This window comes from Equus quagga, chromosome 16 (assembly GCF_021613505.1).
Source record: "Equus quagga isolate Etosha38 chromosome 16, UCLA_HA_Equagga_1.0, whole genome shotgun sequence".
Taxonomy (NCBI): domain Eukaryota; kingdom Metazoa; phylum Chordata; class Mammalia; order Perissodactyla; family Equidae; genus Equus; species Equus quagga.
Genome location: NC_060282.1, coordinates 34,975,579 through 34,995,764, shown reverse-complemented (window position 1 = coordinate 34,995,764; position 20,186 = coordinate 34,975,579). Strand labels below are relative to the sequence as shown.

The window sequence follows — 20,186 nt, the reverse complement described above, 5'->3', positions numbered from 1 at the left end:
ATGATTAATCTGATAATAGTGTAAACTGCCACCAAATAGAGTAGGATGGTATTACAGTAGTCTAAGTATAAAGTAATAAGGTCCAGAACTAAGTTATAGAAGTAGGAAAAGAAAGGGAAGAATAAATAAGTATTTTGAAGACAACAGAAGTAGGACTTAAAGTTTTGGCATTGGGGAATGTGGAAGATGGAATACGTAAGAATGACTAACGTTTGAACTTGATTGAATGTGAGATGTAGTACCGTTAACAGGGAGTGAGAAAGAAGAGACAGCAGGCTAAAGGCATGGGGTAAGAAGATGCATTTACTTTTAGACATTGAGGGTATTTTAGACATGTGAGTTTAGAATTATTTCCTAGCATAATTATTAACTGAGACAAGATGTTTGGCAGCATAGCATAATAGTTAAGAATATGGGTTCTGGAGCCAGACTACCTTGGTTTGAATCTGGCTCCATCACTTCATAGGCAGATTGCCTCTCTGTGCCTCAGTTTCCCCATCTATAATGTGGAAGATAGTAATAGAACTTAACCCAGAGGGTGCTGTGGAGTTCAAATGAGTTAATATAAGGTATTTGGAACAGTGCCCAGCACATGGTAGACTCTCTGTTTTTTAAGTAAGTAAATAAACATGGAAAGTACTCGATAAATAGTAGCTGTAATCATAACCACCACATTGTGTGCCTGTCAGTGCAGTACTACTGTTAGCACTGGAGATTGATAGTGTTCCCTGCCCCACAGAAGCTTAGAGTTCAGTCAGGCAAACGTGTATTGTGCCCTTGTTTTGTGCTAGGCGCTCTGCTAGGCATGAGGAGTACAAATGAAGAATGTAGCGGAAGCCCTGCCCGTGAAAGCTTACAACCCTGTTGAAGAGTGTAGTAGGACATAGAAAAGGAAAAGTCGTATGTATATATCAAGTCTCCTTATTTTGCAAGATGTGTGCATTCTATGATTTTCTGGTAATTTTGGAAAGGTTTCTGGACAAAAGGTCTTCTACTATTTTTTTTTTTTAAGATTTTATTTTTCCATTTTTTCTCCCCACACCTCCCTCCACCCCGGTACATAGTTGTGTATTTTAGTTGTGGTATGTGAGATGCCGCCTCAGCATGGTTTGATGAGCGGTGCCATGTCCACGCCCAGGATCCAAACTGGCGAAAACCTGGGCTACTGAAGCGGAGCTCGCGAACTTAACCACTGAGCCACCAGGCCAGCTCCCAGGTTTTCTACTTTTGTATTCTTCACAGTTTTAGGAATAGAACAGCGTCTCTAATAAAGGGTTATTTAATAAGAAATTGAATGATAAGCTGAGGAAGAACACAGGAAATATTAAATGTGAATTATTTTGCTAAGAGGAGTCATTCTTATTTCAGTTCCAAGAAACTATGATCCTACCTTACATCCTTTTGAGGTCCCACGAGAATACATGAGAGCTTTAAATGCTACCAAACTGGAACGAGTATTTGCAAAGCCATTCCTTGCTTCCCTGGATGGTCACCGAGATGGAGTCAATTGCTTGGCAAAGCATCCAAAGAGCCTGGCTACTGTCCTTTCTGGGGCATGTGATGGAGAGGCAAGTGTCATTCTAAACATTGATCTTTTAAACTAAAAATATGTATATTAGAAATGTTCTTCCTTTAGTTTTGAGTTGCTGTGGGTTTTAATTGGTTTGATTTCATTTTTCTATGTCTTGTTTGCTTTTAATTTCAAAACTAAATTCTGTTTGAATTAATAACTTTAATTTCTTATCTAAACCTAAGAAATTAAAAATGTAGTAGCCTAAGGCTCAATTTGACCATAAATAATAAGTTATGTTTACAGTAAAGATATTTTAAGTGTGAGGTGTTTGCACAGAGAATGTTGTTAATGATTCAACACTTAATTATTTCCCACTCTAGCAAGGAAAGAAAGCTTTGAAACACTTTAAACTAGAATCAATAGATATTTAACAGATTGAATTTTCTGCTTGTTGATATACTTATCCATATGCATTGCATTATTTTAATTCAGAGGGTTTTGTTTTTAGCTGTCTGGTAGGGAGATTCGTAGGCTTTTGAGTGTTGAATTTATTTTTCTTGCAATGTGCTATTCTGGCGCCTGAATATTTTATATTTGTAGTTCACTGAAATTTCCTGGTATGCTTTATCATAGGTTAGAATTTGGAACTTGACTAAACGAAAATGTATCCGTGCACTACAAGCCCATGAAGGTTTTGTACGAGGAATATGCACTCGCTTTTGTGGGACTTCTTTTTTTACCGTAAGTATAACGCAATTAAGTCATTAACTCTTTTCAACATGTGTAGGACTGAGCTAGTTGAATATTTTCTGAGTTCATTTATTTGTTCCAGGGCCCTTTTGGAATTTCACAATGCAAAATAACTTACTAAAACCCTGAAAAGTACTAGTTTTCTTTATGTAATCTAGCTTTCCTGATACTTTTTGATTTTTTTATAAAAATTACTTAACATATTATTGAACTAATATTTATAGAACACTGAGAAGTGGGATTAATGCAAAATGAGGCTAGAAAGGTATTTTGGCTTACTCTGAAGGATTTTCAGTGCTAAGGATGAATAATTTGTACTTCATTTGTTAGGTAGTATTAAATCATTGAAGGATTTGTGTGTGTATGTGTGGTAAAATATACATAACATAAAATTTATCCTTCTAACCATTTGTAAATGTACATTTTAGTGACATTAAGCATGTTCACGTTGTTATGCAACCATTACTACTATCCATCTCCAGAACTTTTTCATCTTCCCAACTGAAATTCTGTACCCATTGTACAGTAACTCCTTGCTCCCCTCTGCCCCCAGCCCCTGTTAACCACTGTCCTACTTTCTGTCTCTATGGATTTTGACCATTGTAGGTACCCATAGAAGTGGAATCATGTAATATTTACCCTTTTGTGTCTGACTTATTTTACTTAGCATAGTGTTCTCAAGGTTCATCCAGGTTGTAGCATGTGTCAGGATTTCTGTCATTTTTGAGACTGAATAATAATCCATATGTATATTCCGTATTTTGTTTATGCATTCAGCTATCAATGGACTTTTGAGTTCTTTTCCACCTTTTGACTTTTGTGAATAATTCTCCTATGAACATTGGTGTACAAATATCTGTTCGAGTGCATTGAAAGTTTTTTAACGGGAATGACAGAATCTAAACTGTGCTTTGAGACGATTAATTTGACAGCAGTAAGTGATCAGTTTGGAGGCTATTTTAATAATATGAATAAGCAGTAATAAGAGTCAACACTGGGGAGTGAAATAGTGGAAAGCAGTTCTTAGGTTTAAAAACATTTTGGAGGTTTGATAGGCTTGACAACTGAGGCGTGCCTAGGAAGATAGTGGTTCCTATCACAGAAATGAGGAAGTCAGGAGTATCAGCAAGTTTAGGAGAGAGTGGGAATGGGAAGGGTATGGTGTGATGAGCGGGACTGCCAATGGGCTATTCAAGTGAAGATGTCTATCGGACCTTTACAGGTGAGAGTCTGCGGCTCAGGAGGGAAGTCAGAGCTAAACTTAGCATCATCAGTACAGAATGATTGAAGTCATTGTGTGGCATCGCTGGGGGAAAATGAGAGGGAAAATGTAGAAATACAGAGCTGTCAGGAAAATAGCCTTGGTGAATGCCCCCACTCTAGGAAATGAGAAAACTCAACTCTAGAGGGCTAGAAGAACTGCTGGTGATTTTTTAAAGAACCGGTTGTGTAGCATGCTGGGTGCAAAAGCCAGACTGCAAGGGAATAATAAAGGGAAGGGATGACTTCTGAGAGACCTGATAGCCGCCTTTAAATATTTGAAAGATTGTCATGTAGAAAAGGAAATAGACTTATTTGTTGTTTCCTAAAGGAGCATTAGGAATCGATGTTAATGTTAAAAGATTTGATTTTGGTATCAGGAAAAAGCTATTTGCTGTCAAAAACCAAAGTAGGCTACTTTGCAAAAGTATTTAGTTGCTTCTCACTAGAGGGGTGCAGACGAGCTCATGACCCTGTATATTGTATGTTGTGGAAGGAATTGGGTGGGAAGTTGCAGCAGACTACAGCTAAACTTCTTCCAGTTGGTTATTCTTCTGGTTATATCCCAACCAGAGGTTTTACTATTTTTTTAATGCTTATAATAAATGAAGGCTGAAAATGTTTTGTATTCACTATTCATTTCTCCTTTTCTTCAGGTATTTTTTAAGTAATGTTTGCATGAGTAGAGATAAGACACATGTGAAAACTACTTGTTGGCATAATTTCAGCACTTAATGTTTCAAAAAATACTTAATATACAATGTTGGAAAAGATAAACATTTATTACCTAAATTTCATAGTATTCCTGATATCCCAGTTCGTGGTGCCATCAGGTTCTTTGGCTTCCTCAGTCTGGAGGTGAGGTAGTCTAGCCAGGCACGTATTGTTTGGCTCCTCATTTCTGTGGAACGTTGTTGAACGTTTCTCAGGATGGATGGTCTACTAAGGCTTCTACTCAGTAGAGTGTATAGAGCAGCTTAGTCATTGACAGGCAAGGTCAGTCTTGAGCTTCAGACACTATTTATCAGACACTTCATTGAAAGAAAGAGTCTTCAGGGAGGGCGTGCTCAATGACGATTTATCCTGTCTTCCAGAATATTGACATATTTCATTGAGTCAAGCCAGATCAGCCAAGACCTCAGTACCTAGATTACATCTTACTGGCTCCCAGTAGAATTGTGTTTCCAGAATTTTGTTTTGGTCTGATGCCAGTAGCTCAGCCACCGCGTTGTTAATAAGATAAAACCCTGTTTAATACTTTTAGTCTATTATAAATATGTTCTTAAGGGTTCTATTTATTAGCATTCTCAACAGAAGAAATTCCTGTCTGACCTTAATATCAAAACTTCTTTCCTAATCATTTATCTATTCTAATGTCATGGGCAGTGTGAATTGTTTTGTGGGAAGGGTTTCTCTTTTTTAATTTGCTGCAAGAGAGGAGCTAAATTTACACTCCTCCCATAGATAAATACATGTCTTTGTTAATATTTTTATTTAAAATGTCAATGTGGATTGTATAGAATATAGAAATGTACAAAAAACAGAAAGTTAATGTATCCTGTAACTCTACTTTCAGTTAAAACTAGTGCTTTGGTATATATACAATTGTTCAGCATCACGTATATGATTATTTTATATTTTTAACTCCAAACCAGGTTATATTATGCATTGTTTTGCAGCTTATTTCACCTAATATTTGGAACACATCTGCCACATTCCCAAGTCTAAATGACCCTAGTTTGTTACCTCACCTTGATTTGGGCTAAGGTGCCAGCCGTTCTACCCACCATGGCCTTTTTACCATCTGTGCAACTGTCAGCACAGTGAAAAGGCAAATGATGTCTTTACTAACATTATGAAAATAGCTTTGACCTTGTGGACCCCTGAAAAGTTCTCAGGGTCCTTCAGAGGTCTGCAGTTCACAGTCTGAAAACCGCCAACTTAATAGTTTCTGGAGTTTTGTGTCATGCAAAGAAGGACTTTATCTTTGCCACGATTATAAAAATGCCTTCCCTCTAATATTTTCATGTTTATTTCATTTTTTACATTTAAAATTATCTGGAATTTTATTTTTTATACCAGACGTCCGATTGGTTCAACTTTCTAAATGATTAACCTGATATTGCAATACCATTGTATTGCAATCCATTTTTCTCTTTAATTTGAAATGCTATCCTTATGGTAATAAGCATTTTTTGCCATATTTATGACCTAAATTTGTTCCTACTCTTATTCTTCTTTTGCTCTACTCATACTCTTTTATTTTTAATTTTATATACTGTATGTGTGTGTCATAAATCTTTAACAACCTAAGATATAAATGCATCAATAAATATGATCCTGGAAGAATACAGTAGGTGTTATTTTTAAAGCTGGAGATGTTGGTAATTTGTATATGTTGGCAAGCTTATAATTTATAACTGTTGTTCTTTATCATCATCATCATAAATATTTCTAGGTCGGTGATGACAAAACTGTGAAGCAGTGGAAAATGGATGGACCAGGCTTTGGAGAAGAAGAAGAACCATTGCATACAATATTAGGAAAGGTACATACTTTGTCTATTAAGATTCTTCTCTTTTACTTAAAATTATTTTATAATTTTAATTTCAATAAAAGAGGTAAAAAAGAAAGATTTTAGGTTGTAATAATTGACCTAATTTAAGCAATATTTAATGCAATTAAGGTCTTTTGCAGCCAAAGAATTTGAACAGTTCTTCATTGTTCATTGTTATAGAGTTCTATTTCTGTTTTTAGCTAGAGGATGCAATAAAACATTTCCTATAGCAAGGCCATGGGGAGAAGTCTATAAGGTAAAACATTAGAAAAAAATAGCACTTCGGCTTCTATCTGACTTTTATCATCATAGATCTTAGACAAAGCTCAGAATTTCTTTCTTGAAAGAATCCTTTAGGAAATGAAGAAATGTAATAAGATGATGCTTTTTGTATAAATCCCATATATGTTTCTTACATTATTCTGCAAATCAGATGATATGGTTTAGTTATATTTTAAGTATAAATCAGAATGTTTGGCCTACCCATGCTTTAGACTGCTTACATTTTGATATTAAGCGAAATTCAAAAATTAGATTTAATCTTTAAATGTATGCGTTTTCCAAATCATTTTTTCATTTCAGTATTATAGTTAGTACATATTTAGGGTCTGCTTTTTTGGGTTTCAAAAATTCTAAATGTTCTTAAAGGGTGGGGTATGAGTATGAGAGGGAAATCATTTGCAGGTGGTAAAAAATTAGTAATTCCTAAAGCAAAGTTGGTTTTGTCTTTTTTAGATGTGTTTTCTCTAGGTGTTCCAAAAGACTTTTGAGATACTTAGTCTTACCTCTGTCTCTGTGGTGTTGGTGATTAATTCTTACTGTGGAAAAGTTTGTAGGACTTGCCTTCATGAATAGAAAACAATTAGAAACCTTCTGATGCCATTAAGAGCTCCTAAAAGCTTTAAGTGTTGGCTAAATATTTCCCTTTAATTTACTTTGCAAACATTTTTTTTATCGTATGGTACAAAAGCAGGCTATAATCTGGACCTAAATAGGTTAATCACATATTTTAAGTAAATAATATCAAATTTATGAGATTTTGTTGCTTTTAACAAAATTAGCAATCGCCTTCACCAATTTTATTTCTCCCTTTAAATTTTAATTCAGTTGTGAGTGTCTGTGTTTCTGCCCTGGGAATCAGTACTTCATGTGTTAAATGTTGAAGGAAGGTTTTTAGAAATTGCCTTTGCATTTCATTAGTTGGTTCCAAGATCCTTCACTACCCAATGATGATTTAAAAATTACGTCATGGGCTAGCCCGGTGACATAGCGGTTAAGTTCGCGCACTCTGCTTCAGCAGCCTGGGTTTCATGGGTTTGGATCCCTGGTGGAGACTGCTCATCAAGCCGTGGGTGGCATCCTACATACAAAATAGAGGAAGATTGGCTCTGAGCTAACATCTATAGCCAATCTCCCTCACCAAAAAAAATAACAACATACAAAATAAAAATAAAAATTACTTCAATGACATGTATTCAGACTTAAATGCATCCCATGTTACCATTTTTCTTTATTCCCACAGTGTGTAATAAGAAACATCACTCGTTATAGTGCTGTTTTCTCCTTTAAGAAACGGCTTCAAAGAAGTTTCTTTGTGAATGAGATTTTTTTCAAAAAAAAATGAGAATGGAGATAAATATATTTGAAATATCATCCTGTAGATTTGAAATAGTAATGAAAAGACCCGTCTATAACAACCTCTTTGCTTTCAAAGACAGTGTACACAGGAATTGATCATCACTGGAAAGAAGCTGTTTTTGCCACATGTGGACAGCAAGTAGACATTTGGGATGAACAAAGAACCAATCCTATATGTTCAATGACCTGGGGATTTGACAGTATAAGTAGTGTTAAATTTAACCCAATTGAGGTAATGTTCCTTTTTGAAATATTTTCTGCTTATTGTTTCCTTATTATTTAATAACTTCAGTTCTGTTTAGTAAACTTTTGAATGTGATATAAGAATTTTCTGAGTTTTAATGGTGTTCTGGCATTTGGTCAGTTTTCCAAATTATATCTGAGTTCTGATACCCTTGGTCAAATCTCGACGTACTTGCCCACAGTTTAGTCGCATATTCCAGTGTTAAGCACCGTTAGAGGAGGGTGTGGGCATGTGCTCCTGGGGGTGGAATTGAAGCAAACACTGTGCTGTGAAACTTCAGTTTTATTCGTGCCTTCAACACTCATGTTCCTCAGATTACATCATTGTATCTTTAGGAAAAAGTTAATTTTTCTTAACTCTCCTGGAGGTCAAAAGGATCACTGAGCATTGTTTTCTCTAATTATTTGTAAGTGACAGGGGCACCAATGCTTCATAATAATATGCATGATTATTATTGTACCACATGATAATTAGTTACAGTTACATTTTTCTTTGCTCAGAAGTCTGAATTGTGATTCCTAATTCTTTCCAAGTCTAAGGGGAGAGTTGGAGATTGGCCACTACTTATCATTTATTTAGGTCTGAACTTAGGAAAGGAGGCTGCCCCAAAGGCTAAGCTAGCCCTTGACCTCCAGATCTTTCCCTGATCTTTTTCTTTTTTTAATAATGATAGGTGAACTCATTGCTCAGAAGACTCCATAAGGATGTCTTTTCCTGCAGAAAGAAAGGGTAATTTTGCTGCTTTTAGATTTTGCTGATTTTGGAAGTTATTAGGAGAGTATCATGTTAGATGGTATAAAAGAAAGTCTTGCTATGCAAGTTTTATGCTCTCACACCTAAGCTGATAAACGGAGGGAAGAAAGGCCAAAGGAGCAGGGTATAGAAATAGTGGGGTGTATTGGAACATCTGTGCTGCAGTGCCGTGTAAGCTTGGCCTTGTGGCCCTGCTGAGAAGTCAGTCAGAAGACCCCCTTCCTGCCCCCAGCACACTCCTGCATACACACTTCTGGGAGAGGCTGCAGGTCTAGAGCAGGGGTTGGCAAACTACCGCTGTGAGCCCACTGCCTGGTTTTTATAAGTAAAGTTTTCCTGGAACACAGCTGTGGCCTTTTGCTACGTATTGTTGGTAGCTGCCTTTGCACTACAACTTTAGAGTTGAGTAAACACTATAGAGACCATATGGCCCTCAAAGTCTAAAATACTTAGTCTCAGTCCCTTTATGGAAGAAGTGTGCTGATCCCTGGTCTGGAGTATCTATCTCTACTATATCTTCCTCACTCCATCCTCCATCTCCTTTCCCTGTGTCCCCCTTGGTTGTCAGAGTAAGGTGAGGCATGAAAGGGCAAGCCGGCTTTGCAGCGCTGGGCCAAGGTGACGCTAGGCTACAAACAAGCGCTTTGTGGGAACATTTTATGTCCTCCTTGGTGTGGAGCTAAGCTGGAACTGTATTTCCTGCCAGTGTGCCTTTGCACATGCCTTTGACCTTATACAAGTCACACTTTCTCTCTGTATTTGTTTATTTTTAAAATGAGATTAATTATGTCTTTCAGTGTACTTCATAGGTTGTTGTGAGTGTGAAATGTGATAATATATGTGCATATTTTTAAAAGGTGCTACCCAAATTTAAGATGATGATGTTATTACTATTTAAAAACAAAACAAAACAGAAGGAACAGATATTTATTCCTACCTCTCTGAGGAATAAACAAAATCTTTTGCTTCTCTATTTTGATGATACCTGTGTCAAAAGCACTGATGGCCAATTTTAAAATAATAGTTAATGATTAGTGATGACCAAGAGACCAAGTTTTTCAGATTTGCCTGTGTAACAACTGTTTTTGTTCAGCTGTTTTTTTTTAACCTTAGGAACTGACTTAGTGGTAAAAACAAATGGTGCGTATATCTCTTATCCTGTGTTAAACTTAATAGAAAGGGTGTGTTGCTGTGAACAAATGGAGTGTATTTGTCTCCTCTAATCATTAATAATTAATTTTCTGTTAAAATATTGAAGCCTAGAATTCTGATAAAGCCAAAAGTTTATGCTGAGCATTGCCACATTTTTTAGTGTGAAAAGTCAGCTTTCAGTCTATGTAGAATTTTTTGCTTTGCTCAGATCAAAGTCTTTATTTTTAGAAATGGAACCTGGTCAGACCTTGAGGTGACATAATGAGAAACTAAGAAAGGTTGAGAGGAGTCACTAACTAGGGGAAAGTGTCAGGAAGTGATTCCAAAAGGAAAGTGTTGGAAAGGACTGAGAAGAGATCACAGTTGTAGTGTTAGCCGGATGATGTTTTATTTGAACTTTGTACACGTGTGTTCACACAAGAGTTAGCTGGCCATACAGCTACTTAGTAGATAACTCTTCTTGTTCCTCCTATATTTGCAGTAGGAAGTAATTAGTAGGGAGAAGCCAAGAGTTAGAGTCAGGAACCAAGAGTGAGGAGAAACGGTGCTACAAAGGGTGGGATTCAGGGCCCCGCTGGTAGCTAGAGGGCTTATTTTCAAGTAATGCCAAGGGTTATGTGAGTACCGTGCCCATTTATAACTGACTTTACAAATAAATATTTGAAACATCTTAAAGCTGTTAGACAAAAAGCAGGCCTAATTTATACAGAGTTAATAAACAGGAGGAAATGTTTAACTACTAATAAAGTAACAGTTTCTATAATTAGGAAATATTGCCATACAGATAGTAACTTTTAAATGGTGCTACCTAATGCCGCTCAGTTGCAGTAAAATTGGCATATTCCCACATTGCAGGGTATATTGGTACAGCTCTTTGGAAAACAGTTAGCCCTGGATAGCAAAGGCCACAAATTTGTTCACACTTTCCGATTTGGTAATGCCACTACTGAAATTTTATCCTTGGAAAAAGAAGAGAAAAATGTATGAAAGTGTTTATTAAAGTGATATTTATAATACTGAAAAACAGAAAACAGGTCTGAGTTGAAAAATGGTGAAGTAAAGTATATTCTGTTATAAATAGAACACAATTATCTGTACATTGTTGTCACTGGCATCTAAAATATGCCCATGGGGATTTAACAATGAAAATGCTTGGCCTAGGTTGCTGAGGTTGTGATTCATTGTACCCTCTTAAAATGGATTTTAAGTCATACCTTTGCATCTTAAACATAAACATTAAGGGTAATTAAATCATTTGTTCACTGAGTGGACATGGTTTGCTGCCAAGCCTGGCTTTTAACTTGTGATTCTTATTTTTAGACATTTCTCTTGGGAAGTTGTGCTTCTGACAGGAATATAGTGCTGTATGATATGAGGCAAGCTACTCCTCTGAAAAAGGTGAGTTTCAATTTCTCTTCTGCTTTGTACAATTGTTGATTCAGTCCTTTGTAAATCAAGTGACTGAAAATATGGAGCACATGTTTTTTCAGAATTAAATTTTTTTTCATGGAGATATTCTTAGAACCCAAAGTGATCACAGTGGCCTTCTCTCAGCTCCTTGGTGCTTTTTAGAGACCTTTACGTTTCCACTAGGTACTGTATGTAGTCGTCTTTGTGTCTTTCATAATGCCAGTAAATTTTAGGCATCTAGTTAGTACTTATTGAATTGAAAGTTTTTGAATTAAAAGTATAGTCATGCGCTGCATAAAGGTGTTTCAGTTGACAATTGACTGCATATACGGCAGTGGTCCCATAAAATTGGTACCATATAGCCTAGGTACGTAGTAGGCTGTGCCATCTAGGTTTGTGTAAGTGCACTCTGTGATGTTAGCACAACGATGAAATTGCCTGATACTTGTCTCAGAATGTATCCCCATTATTAAGTGACCTATGATTGTGTTGCATTCCATTATTTCAGGCCTCGTGATTATCATATGACATGTACAGTATTTTATTCTGGAAAGTTTTGTAACTTATTCACATAAGCAGCTTTATTTGTTTAGTTCTGTGCTGATGGGTACTAGTTTGACGTTTTGTTTAGACAAACACTATGCTGTTCAAGGTGACGGATTTCCCAATAGTTCTAAGGCAGTCATTCCAGGACTTACATAGGAAAGCTAATAGCGCTTTCAGCTGACTCTAAAGAGGGAGAGAAATATTGTTGGTAAAGAGAGGAGTACCATTATAAAGAAAAGAGTATAAAGTTGATTTCGAGTGTTAGAATTCTGAGTACAGAAAGGGCTAGACATCGTTCATGTACCACAAGTCTATGGTCATAGTCCACATGTGAAAGAAATGCTTTTAATATTTTTGTTGTTTCTAAATCAAATAACATGTAATAAATTCAGAAATATTAGAAGCAGAGTATATTCACTGAAGTTTGAACTAGATAAATGGGATAATCTTTCCAGTTTATGATAATACTTTGGAAAGATTATCACACTCATTCATGTGATCATAGTGGGAGGATCCTATGTGAACTTCAATGTTAGACTTGAAGCAGGTAACCTAATCTGTATTTCTCCTGTCAATGGTGAATTAATAACTACCTTGCAGCACATTGGGGAGAATTCAACATGATACTTTAAGCATTTAGCAGAATGCTAACATGAAGTACTAGTTTAATAAATAATAGTTTCTGGCCCCTCCACCCCTCCGTTCTCAATTTTTAATGACACTCCATTACTTTTAGGGTGAAGAAAAGAATTGTAACCTGCCTGACTTTCAAGGCCCTCCAAAATCTGGTCCCAATTTGTATTACATTTATTTATTTGTTTCAGTCAGTGAGGTCACAATTAAGTATGGTTTATCACACGCAAGTCACCTAGATGGATGCAGAGATGCTATTTTTTATTATTTCTTTGTTCTGTCTACTAGACTGTCAGTGTTTCTTCTATCTTTTCTTCCCTCAATATAGTGGTTGTCAATCAGGGGTTGTCTTCTCCCACCAAGTGTATTTTTGGGAATGTGGGCAGGGCGTTTTAGAGACAAGTACTGGCATTTAATGGGCAGGTGCCTGAGAGTCTAAACATCCTACAGTGGACAGTCACACACAACAAAAGACTATCCTACCCAAAATGTTCCTTTTTTTTTAATTGAGTTCATAATTTAATTGAGTTTACATCAATGTGAGATTTCAGTTGTACGTTATTTCTTGACTGTCAACACATAAATGCTCCCCTGCCCCCCTCCCCCATGCCCACTCTCTACTCCCCCTTCCTCTGGTAACCACTGAATTGTCTTCTTTGTCCCAGTACTTGTTTATATTCCACATATGAGTGAAATTATCTGGTGTCTGTCTTTCTCAGTCTGGCTTATTTCGCTTAGCATAATTCCCGCCAGGTCCTTCCATGTTGTTGCAAATGGGATGAATTTGTCTTTTTTTGTGGCTGAGTAGTGTACCACATCTTCTTTGTCCAGTCATCAGTCGATGGGCACTTGGGTTGCTTCCATGTCTTGGCTAATGTGAATAGTGCTGCAATGAATATAGGGGTACACATGTTACTTTGGATTGTTGGTTTCAAGTAGTTTGTGTAGAGACCCAGTAGTGGGATAGCTGGGTCACATGGTAGTTCTATTTTTAGTTTTTTGAGGAATCTCCATACTGTTTTCCGTAGTGGCTGCACCAGTTTGCATTCCCTCCGGCAGTGTATGAGGGTTCCCTTTTCTCCACAGCCTCTCTAACGTTTGTTATTTTTTGTCTTAGGTGATTATAGCCCTTTTAGTAGGCGTCAAGTGGTATCTTAGTGTAGTTTTGATTTTCATTTCCTGATGATTAGTGATGTTGAACATCTTTTCATGTGTTTATTGGCCATCTGTATAGCTTCTTTGGAAAAATGTCTGTTCATATCCTCTGCCCATTTTTTGATCGAGTTGTTTGTTTTTTATCATTCAGTTGTGTGAGTTTCTTATATATTATGGAGATTAACCCCTGGTCAAATTTTTGATTTGCAAATATTTTCTCTCAATTGGTGGATTGTCTCTTTGTTTTGATTCTAGTTTCTTTTGCCTTACAGAAGCTCTTTAGTCTGATGCCCTCCCACTTGTTTACTTTTTCTTTTGTTTCCCTTATCTGAGAAGACATGGTACCAAAATGTTCTTTTTGATAAACACCATAATACACTGGTCCTTCACAGGTCAGCTGAAATCATGCTTGTCTTTTGAAATCTTTCTTCTCTCTGTTAACCCTAAGCTCACCATTAATTTTACCCCTAATTTGATACTTAATCATTTACTGCTTCATTGTTTATATTTTAACTTTTCTTATATATGTCTCATTTTCCTGACTAAACTATGTTATTCGAGGTCAAGGGACCATTTATTAAGCACTTTTATATTTTTCAATATTTACCACTCTGCCTCTGTATTCAGGAAACAATTATTGATTTTCTTTTCCTGTTCACCAGGTGGAGTACTCTGCACATGATAGTTGTTTACTAAATATTTGCTTAAATTAATGAAAAAAGAAGGAAAGGAAATGAAGTGGGAAATTTATTCATTTTAAAGGGAGTTAATTTCGTAGTAATGGGTTAGTGTATGCTTCTTTTATCAGGTCATCTTAGATATGAGAACAAATACAATTTGTTGGAACCCTATGGAAGCTTTCATTTTTACTGCAGCAAATGAAGATTACAAGTAAGTTTCCCCTTTTTAAAACCTATTCTATCAGAAATGGCTCAATTGTATAAGTCTTACTAATGAAATATATTTACCTAGGTAGTATTCCTTCATATATGTTAGAAAACTGTCATTTGTTTTGCTGAAAAAAATGTTTTCCAAATTGGAGAAGAGCTTCTCAGAAGAGTATTCTCAGTTTTCAAAATAATATAGACCAGTAAACTATGACCCATGGACCAAATCCTGTCTGCTGCCTGTGTTTGTAAAATTGTATTGGAATATAGCCACACTTGTTTATGTGTTGAATATGGCTGCTTTTGTGCTATGATGCCTGAGTTGAGCAGCTGCAGCAGAGACCGTATGACCCACAAAGCTGAAAATGTTTATTATCTGGCCCTTTACAGAAAACGTTGGCTGATCTCTGATGTAGACCTATAAATAATGACTGAACCATACGTATTTTAATAGAAACTAAAAATATCTGCCTTCAAAATTTGTAGCTCTTCAGCTGGCTGATAGTCATGTTATCAGTATCACTCTTACTTCAGTAAGACAAAAGAAAAAATGCAGTTTCAATCTTTACCTTAATATTTACAATATATTATTCTGTGACTCCACTTAAAGGTGACTTAGCAACCTTATGTTCTTGACCTCAGTGGAGTTTTATGATTCCTTATATATTGCTTTTCACATTGGCTGTCTTGTTTTATCTTTTCCGTATCCCTTTAAGGTGGATAGGACATATATGTCATCCCGTGTTTAAAGATGAGGCTGTTGAAGCAGGAAGTTTTAATCTAGTGAGGAAATAGTGTCATATTCATCTTCTTTTATCCAAGGCATTTATTATAGTGCTATGCATATAGTAGATTCTTAGTACACGTTTTTTTGAGAAGGTAGAAGTTTGTTGTTGGATTGAACTTTATATCTTCTGTATCTAACTTCTGTGTTCCACTGCTATTTATGAAAGTATAAATTAGCTCAGAAATAGGATTTATTACATGATGTTTTAGTGGTACCAACTAGAAACATCTATTATGACTTTCTGTACTAGAAAGAAGCTCAGTTGGATTCTCATTAACTAGCAGTACCAAGCCAAAATAATTGAAACCCTTTTAGCCTTTATTGACATTTTGAAATGAAATGGACTTATTCAAGTTAAAGGCAATAAAAGAATGTCCTGCTGACCAACCTTATTAAGGTTTCTGAAGTTTGTTCTAATTATCTATTTTGGCAAGATATCTTTTCTTACAGTATCTCTGGAGTTTCTCGTTTCTTGCCTTGGGAAGAATTACATATGACACCTGAAACAAAGAGCATGTCTTTTATAAGGAGTAACGATTAGATAGAGTGCCATAATTATTCTTACTTGAAAGTGATCTTGCTGTGGTATCCTTTTTCTATATTTTTAATATTTTCCTTCTTTTATTAGCCTTTAAATAGTCTAATCATTATGAATTAGAAACACAAGTTCAAGTCTTGACCCAGCCAGTAACTACTGTAGAAATTTGGACAAGTCATGTGAACTAGCTCTGTGCCATAGTTTCATTATCTGTAAGAGAGTTGGAATAGATGATCCCTAAAAAATCCTCTGTTGAAACTTTGTTTATGTAAACATTTTCCATCCAGATGGCTTGATTTGCTTGGAATTGGAATAAATTTTTAAACTTATTCTCATGTAGAAATTAAAACACTGTATTAAAAAACCAGATTTTTAGAGCTAGACCTGATGGCCTAGTGGTTAAAGTTTGGTGTGCTCCGCTTCGGCAGCCCAGCTGTGGTTCCTGGCTGCAGAACCACACCACTCATCTGTCAGTAGCCATGCTGTGACAGCAACTTACGTAGAAGAACTAGAATGGCTTACAACTAGAATATACAACCATGTGCTAGGGCTTTGGAGAGGAGAAAAAGAGAAGAGGATTGGCAGCAGATGTTAGCTGAGGGTGAATTTTTCTCTCCAAAAAACCCCAAAACCCCCCAGATTCTTAAAAAACAAAACAAACCTAGTTGAGAACCAGTGCTCTAGAGAGGGACTATAAAGCAGTTGTCAAGTCAGAGATTTAACCTCAAAGATCAGTATGGCCTTGGCTGAGAGTCCTGTGGTATGTTGGAAGATTTTTAGAAAGAAGAGTGAGTTCTCTCTTGATGAGAATTTCGTGGTGTTTGGAGTATTTTATCATTAGCATCAGTGACCTTTTGTAGTAATAGTATTAAAAAATACTCTTTTTGAAGTGTTACTTTTTTAAACATTTTATTTTGAAATAATTTTAGGCTTACTAAAAAGCTGCGAAAATAGTACCTGTCAGCCAGCTTCCCCTAATGTTAATGTCTTACATAACGAAAGTTTAATTAGCAAAACCAAGAAATTAACATTGGTACACTACTGTTAGCTAAACCACAGACTTTATTCCATCACCAGTCTTTCCGCTAATGTTCTTTTTCTGTTCTAGGATCCAATGCAGGATCCCACGTTGCATTTGATTGTGATGTCTCCTTAGTTTGCTCAGTCTGTGACTGTTCCTCAATCTTCCCTTGTCTTTCATGACCTTAGCACTTTTGGAAAGGATTTAACTTGTTAATTATTTTGTAAACTGCCCTTAATTTGGGCTTAAGTGACATTTTCGTATTATTAGATTGAAGTTATGCATTTTTGGCAAAAATACCACAGAACTGCTAAGTCCTTTTTGACACATCAGATCTGGTACATGACGTCAACATGTTTTATTACTGATGATGTTAACCTTGATCACTTAGTTAAAGTGGTATCTGCAAGGTTTCTCCACTTAAAGTTAGTTTTTTCATTTTGTAATTAATACACGTCCTTCAGGAGGTACTTTAAAATTATGTAGATATCCTGTTTCTCCTCAAACTTTTTCTCACTATTTCTATCATCCTGACGTGTTTTGATGTTGGGAACTTCATCCCAGTAATGTTTTGTTACTATTGTCCACTGTCCGTGTTGGATCATTTGAAGCACTATTCTTTTGACTGTTGATTAAGAATTTTTAAACCTTGAAAATCTTGAAGTTGTTATCTTTACCAGCTGTGCACAAAGTATAGTTTTCTAATTTTAGTACACCCTTTGAAAAGCTATGCTCACTGTTATATATCACTGATGGGAGTATAAATTAGTGCAACTTTGTTGGAAATGATTTGTCAATTCAAAAGCCTTAAAAATGCTCGTGCCTTTGGACTTAATAATCCTACGTGTAAGAATCTCTCCAGATCTAATTGAATCTGTCCTGCTCAATTAAAGATTAAATGTCAAAAATTCAAATATCAATTTCATTTAACAATTATTTATAATTATAAAGTTTCCAATTTTTTATTAATGAATAATTTTATTTAAAGAAATTGTAAGTTGTTAATTTATATTTAAATGTAGCCATTAAAATATTTTGAAAGATTATTTAATGGATAAATACTCATGCTACATGAGATAGCAGAAATCAGAGCTTTATACAGTATTATCTCAATTTTATTAAAAGTATGTATTTAAATAGCATGGTGAAAAGATTAGAGATAATTACACTGCACTAACTGACTTCCTCTGGGAAGTGGAATTAAAGGTGAGTTTTGTACTCTTTGTACTTTTCTGAAATTTCCACATTTTCTAACAATGAGATTTATAAGGATGAAGGTATGTGAGTGTAATCTTAAGGAATAATAAAAGCTGTTGATATTTTTCCCTGTCCCCTACCTGCCATGTAAAGAATTGAGCTGTTTATTTACATGTGCGTTACTTAGCCAGTGGTCTTACTTTCACTAGTGTTTTAGTACTGCCGGTACTTCTTTGTAGAAATTTGTACCAAATAATTAAAACTCCTTTTACAGCTTGTATACTTTTGATATGCGTGCACTGGACACTCCTGTAATGGTACATATGGATCATGTGTCTGCCGTGCTTGATGTGGATTACTCTCCCACCGGGAAAGAGTTTGTGTCTGCTAGTTTTGATAAATCTATTCGCATCTTTCCTGTGGACAAAGGTAGAAGCAGGTATGTTACTACCAGTAAACCATTTGTTTTTATTTGATTTTTCCTTGTTTTGATCATGATTTATCTTTTTTGAAAGGTTGTTTGGTTGTGTGTATATGATGGGCTCACACCCAGGCATTGTGACTTGAGTACCAACTTCTACTGTATCATCTAGGGGCAAAACATCAGCCTACTGGGCAGTTTCTTTCACTGAACAGGATATTATCTTTATATAGTTCATTGATAAAAAATTTTAGTGTTTGCCTTGGGGAAAAACCTTTTATTTTAGAATTATTTTTAAGTGTTTTATAGTAAACCTTTTTTAATAAAGACTATTTTTTTAGGACAGTTTCAGGTTTACAACAAAATTGAGAGGAAGGTACAGAGATTTCCCATATATCTGCACCTACACATGCATAGCCTCTCCACTTATCAACATCACTCACCAGAATGGTACATTTATTGGCAAAGAGGAACCAGCATTGACACATCATAATCACCCAAAATCCAGTTTACCTTAGGGTTCACTCTTGGTACTGTATGTTTTATGGGTTTGAACAAATATATAATGACATGTATCCATCATGATAATTTCATAGAGTATTTTCACTGCTCTAAAATATGGTAAACTTTTAATTTGATAATGAAGAACTTAAATTTTACCCTAATATAATTTAAGAGCAATTAATAACAATAATACCTTACATTTGTTATTTCTTATTCAAATTCAGCTCTTATACACTAAGGCAAAGATTAGAAAAATAACAGTTTAAATTGTCAGGACCGTTTAATCAGCTGTCCCATTCTCTTTTTCTGTGTCTCTCATTCTATAAGCACATTGAGTGTAATTCTAGTGTTTAAGACGTGTGTTTTGTACGGCTTGGCTCTCTACTACGTCTTATACGTTATTGAATGTTATATATCTATATAGTATTATATCATCTATAATTCTATTGAGGTGGTTTACCGAAAACTGGCATTTTAAGGTTTTCAGGGTAATTTTGATTGCATTTGATTTTTTGCTTTACAGGCTGACTTTAAAACCTAATTCTTGTGTAAGATACAGCCCCTTGTATATTGTACTATGGTTTACAGAAGATTTTCATACGCATTCTTCTTGTTCCTTAGTAAGGCATCATATGTGTTCCTGGAAGCATATTCAAAGCAAATCCAAGTAAACTGAGGAAGTTTTCCTGGAAAACTAAAATACAATATAAATATATGTGAACAACACATGCATGCATATGCATATATCTACGCATACTTAATTGAATGGCATGGTCTTACTTGATGGAAGTATAGTTCATTGGGGAGAAGATGGATTTGGTGAAAGATAACAGGGAATGATTGGTGGTAGTAGAAAAGGAAAGGAGACAAGTGAGTACAATCAGGGAAAGGAAAGAACAGAGAACCTATATACTGAGGGTGGGAGGTGATGGTCTGTGCTAGACAACAACAGTGTGGAGCTGGTAAAGCAGTTTACCCAGCTTCATAAAGATTGATGGTAACAGGGAAATTTTCTGGGACCCTTTCTTCACTTAAAAAAAGATCTAGAGGGGCAGGTCCCATGGCTGAGTGGTTAAGTTCGCGCTCTCTGCTGCAGGCGGCCCAGTGTTTCGTTGGTTTGAATCCTGGGTGCGGACATGGGGCTGCTCATCAAACCACGCTGAGGCAGCGTCCCACATGCCACAACTAGAAGGATCCACAGTGAAGAATATACAGCTATG

The 20,186-nt window shown here is 35.8% G+C and overlaps 1 protein-coding gene across 1 annotated transcript in view; it reads left to right on the top strand.

Annotated features, from left to right (window-relative positions):
• DCAF13 (DDB1 and CUL4 associated factor 13) overlaps positions 1 to 20,186 on the top strand; it is a 30,358-nt gene that overhangs the window by 3,858 nt on the left and 6,314 nt on the right. Inside the window, exons 2-8 of the mRNA XM_046642159.1 lie at positions 1,369 to 1,568; positions 2,147 to 2,254; positions 5,982 to 6,071; positions 7,795 to 7,950; positions 11,188 to 11,265; positions 14,420 to 14,502; positions 18,316 to 18,480. Coding sequence (XP_046498115.1) covers positions 1,369 to 1,568; positions 2,147 to 2,254; positions 5,982 to 6,071; positions 7,795 to 7,950; positions 11,188 to 11,265; positions 14,420 to 14,502; positions 18,316 to 18,480 — 880 coding nt within the window. The remainder of the gene's footprint in view (positions 1 to 1,368; positions 1,569 to 2,146; positions 2,255 to 5,981; positions 6,072 to 7,794; positions 7,951 to 11,187; positions 11,266 to 14,419; positions 14,503 to 18,315; positions 18,481 to 20,186) is intronic.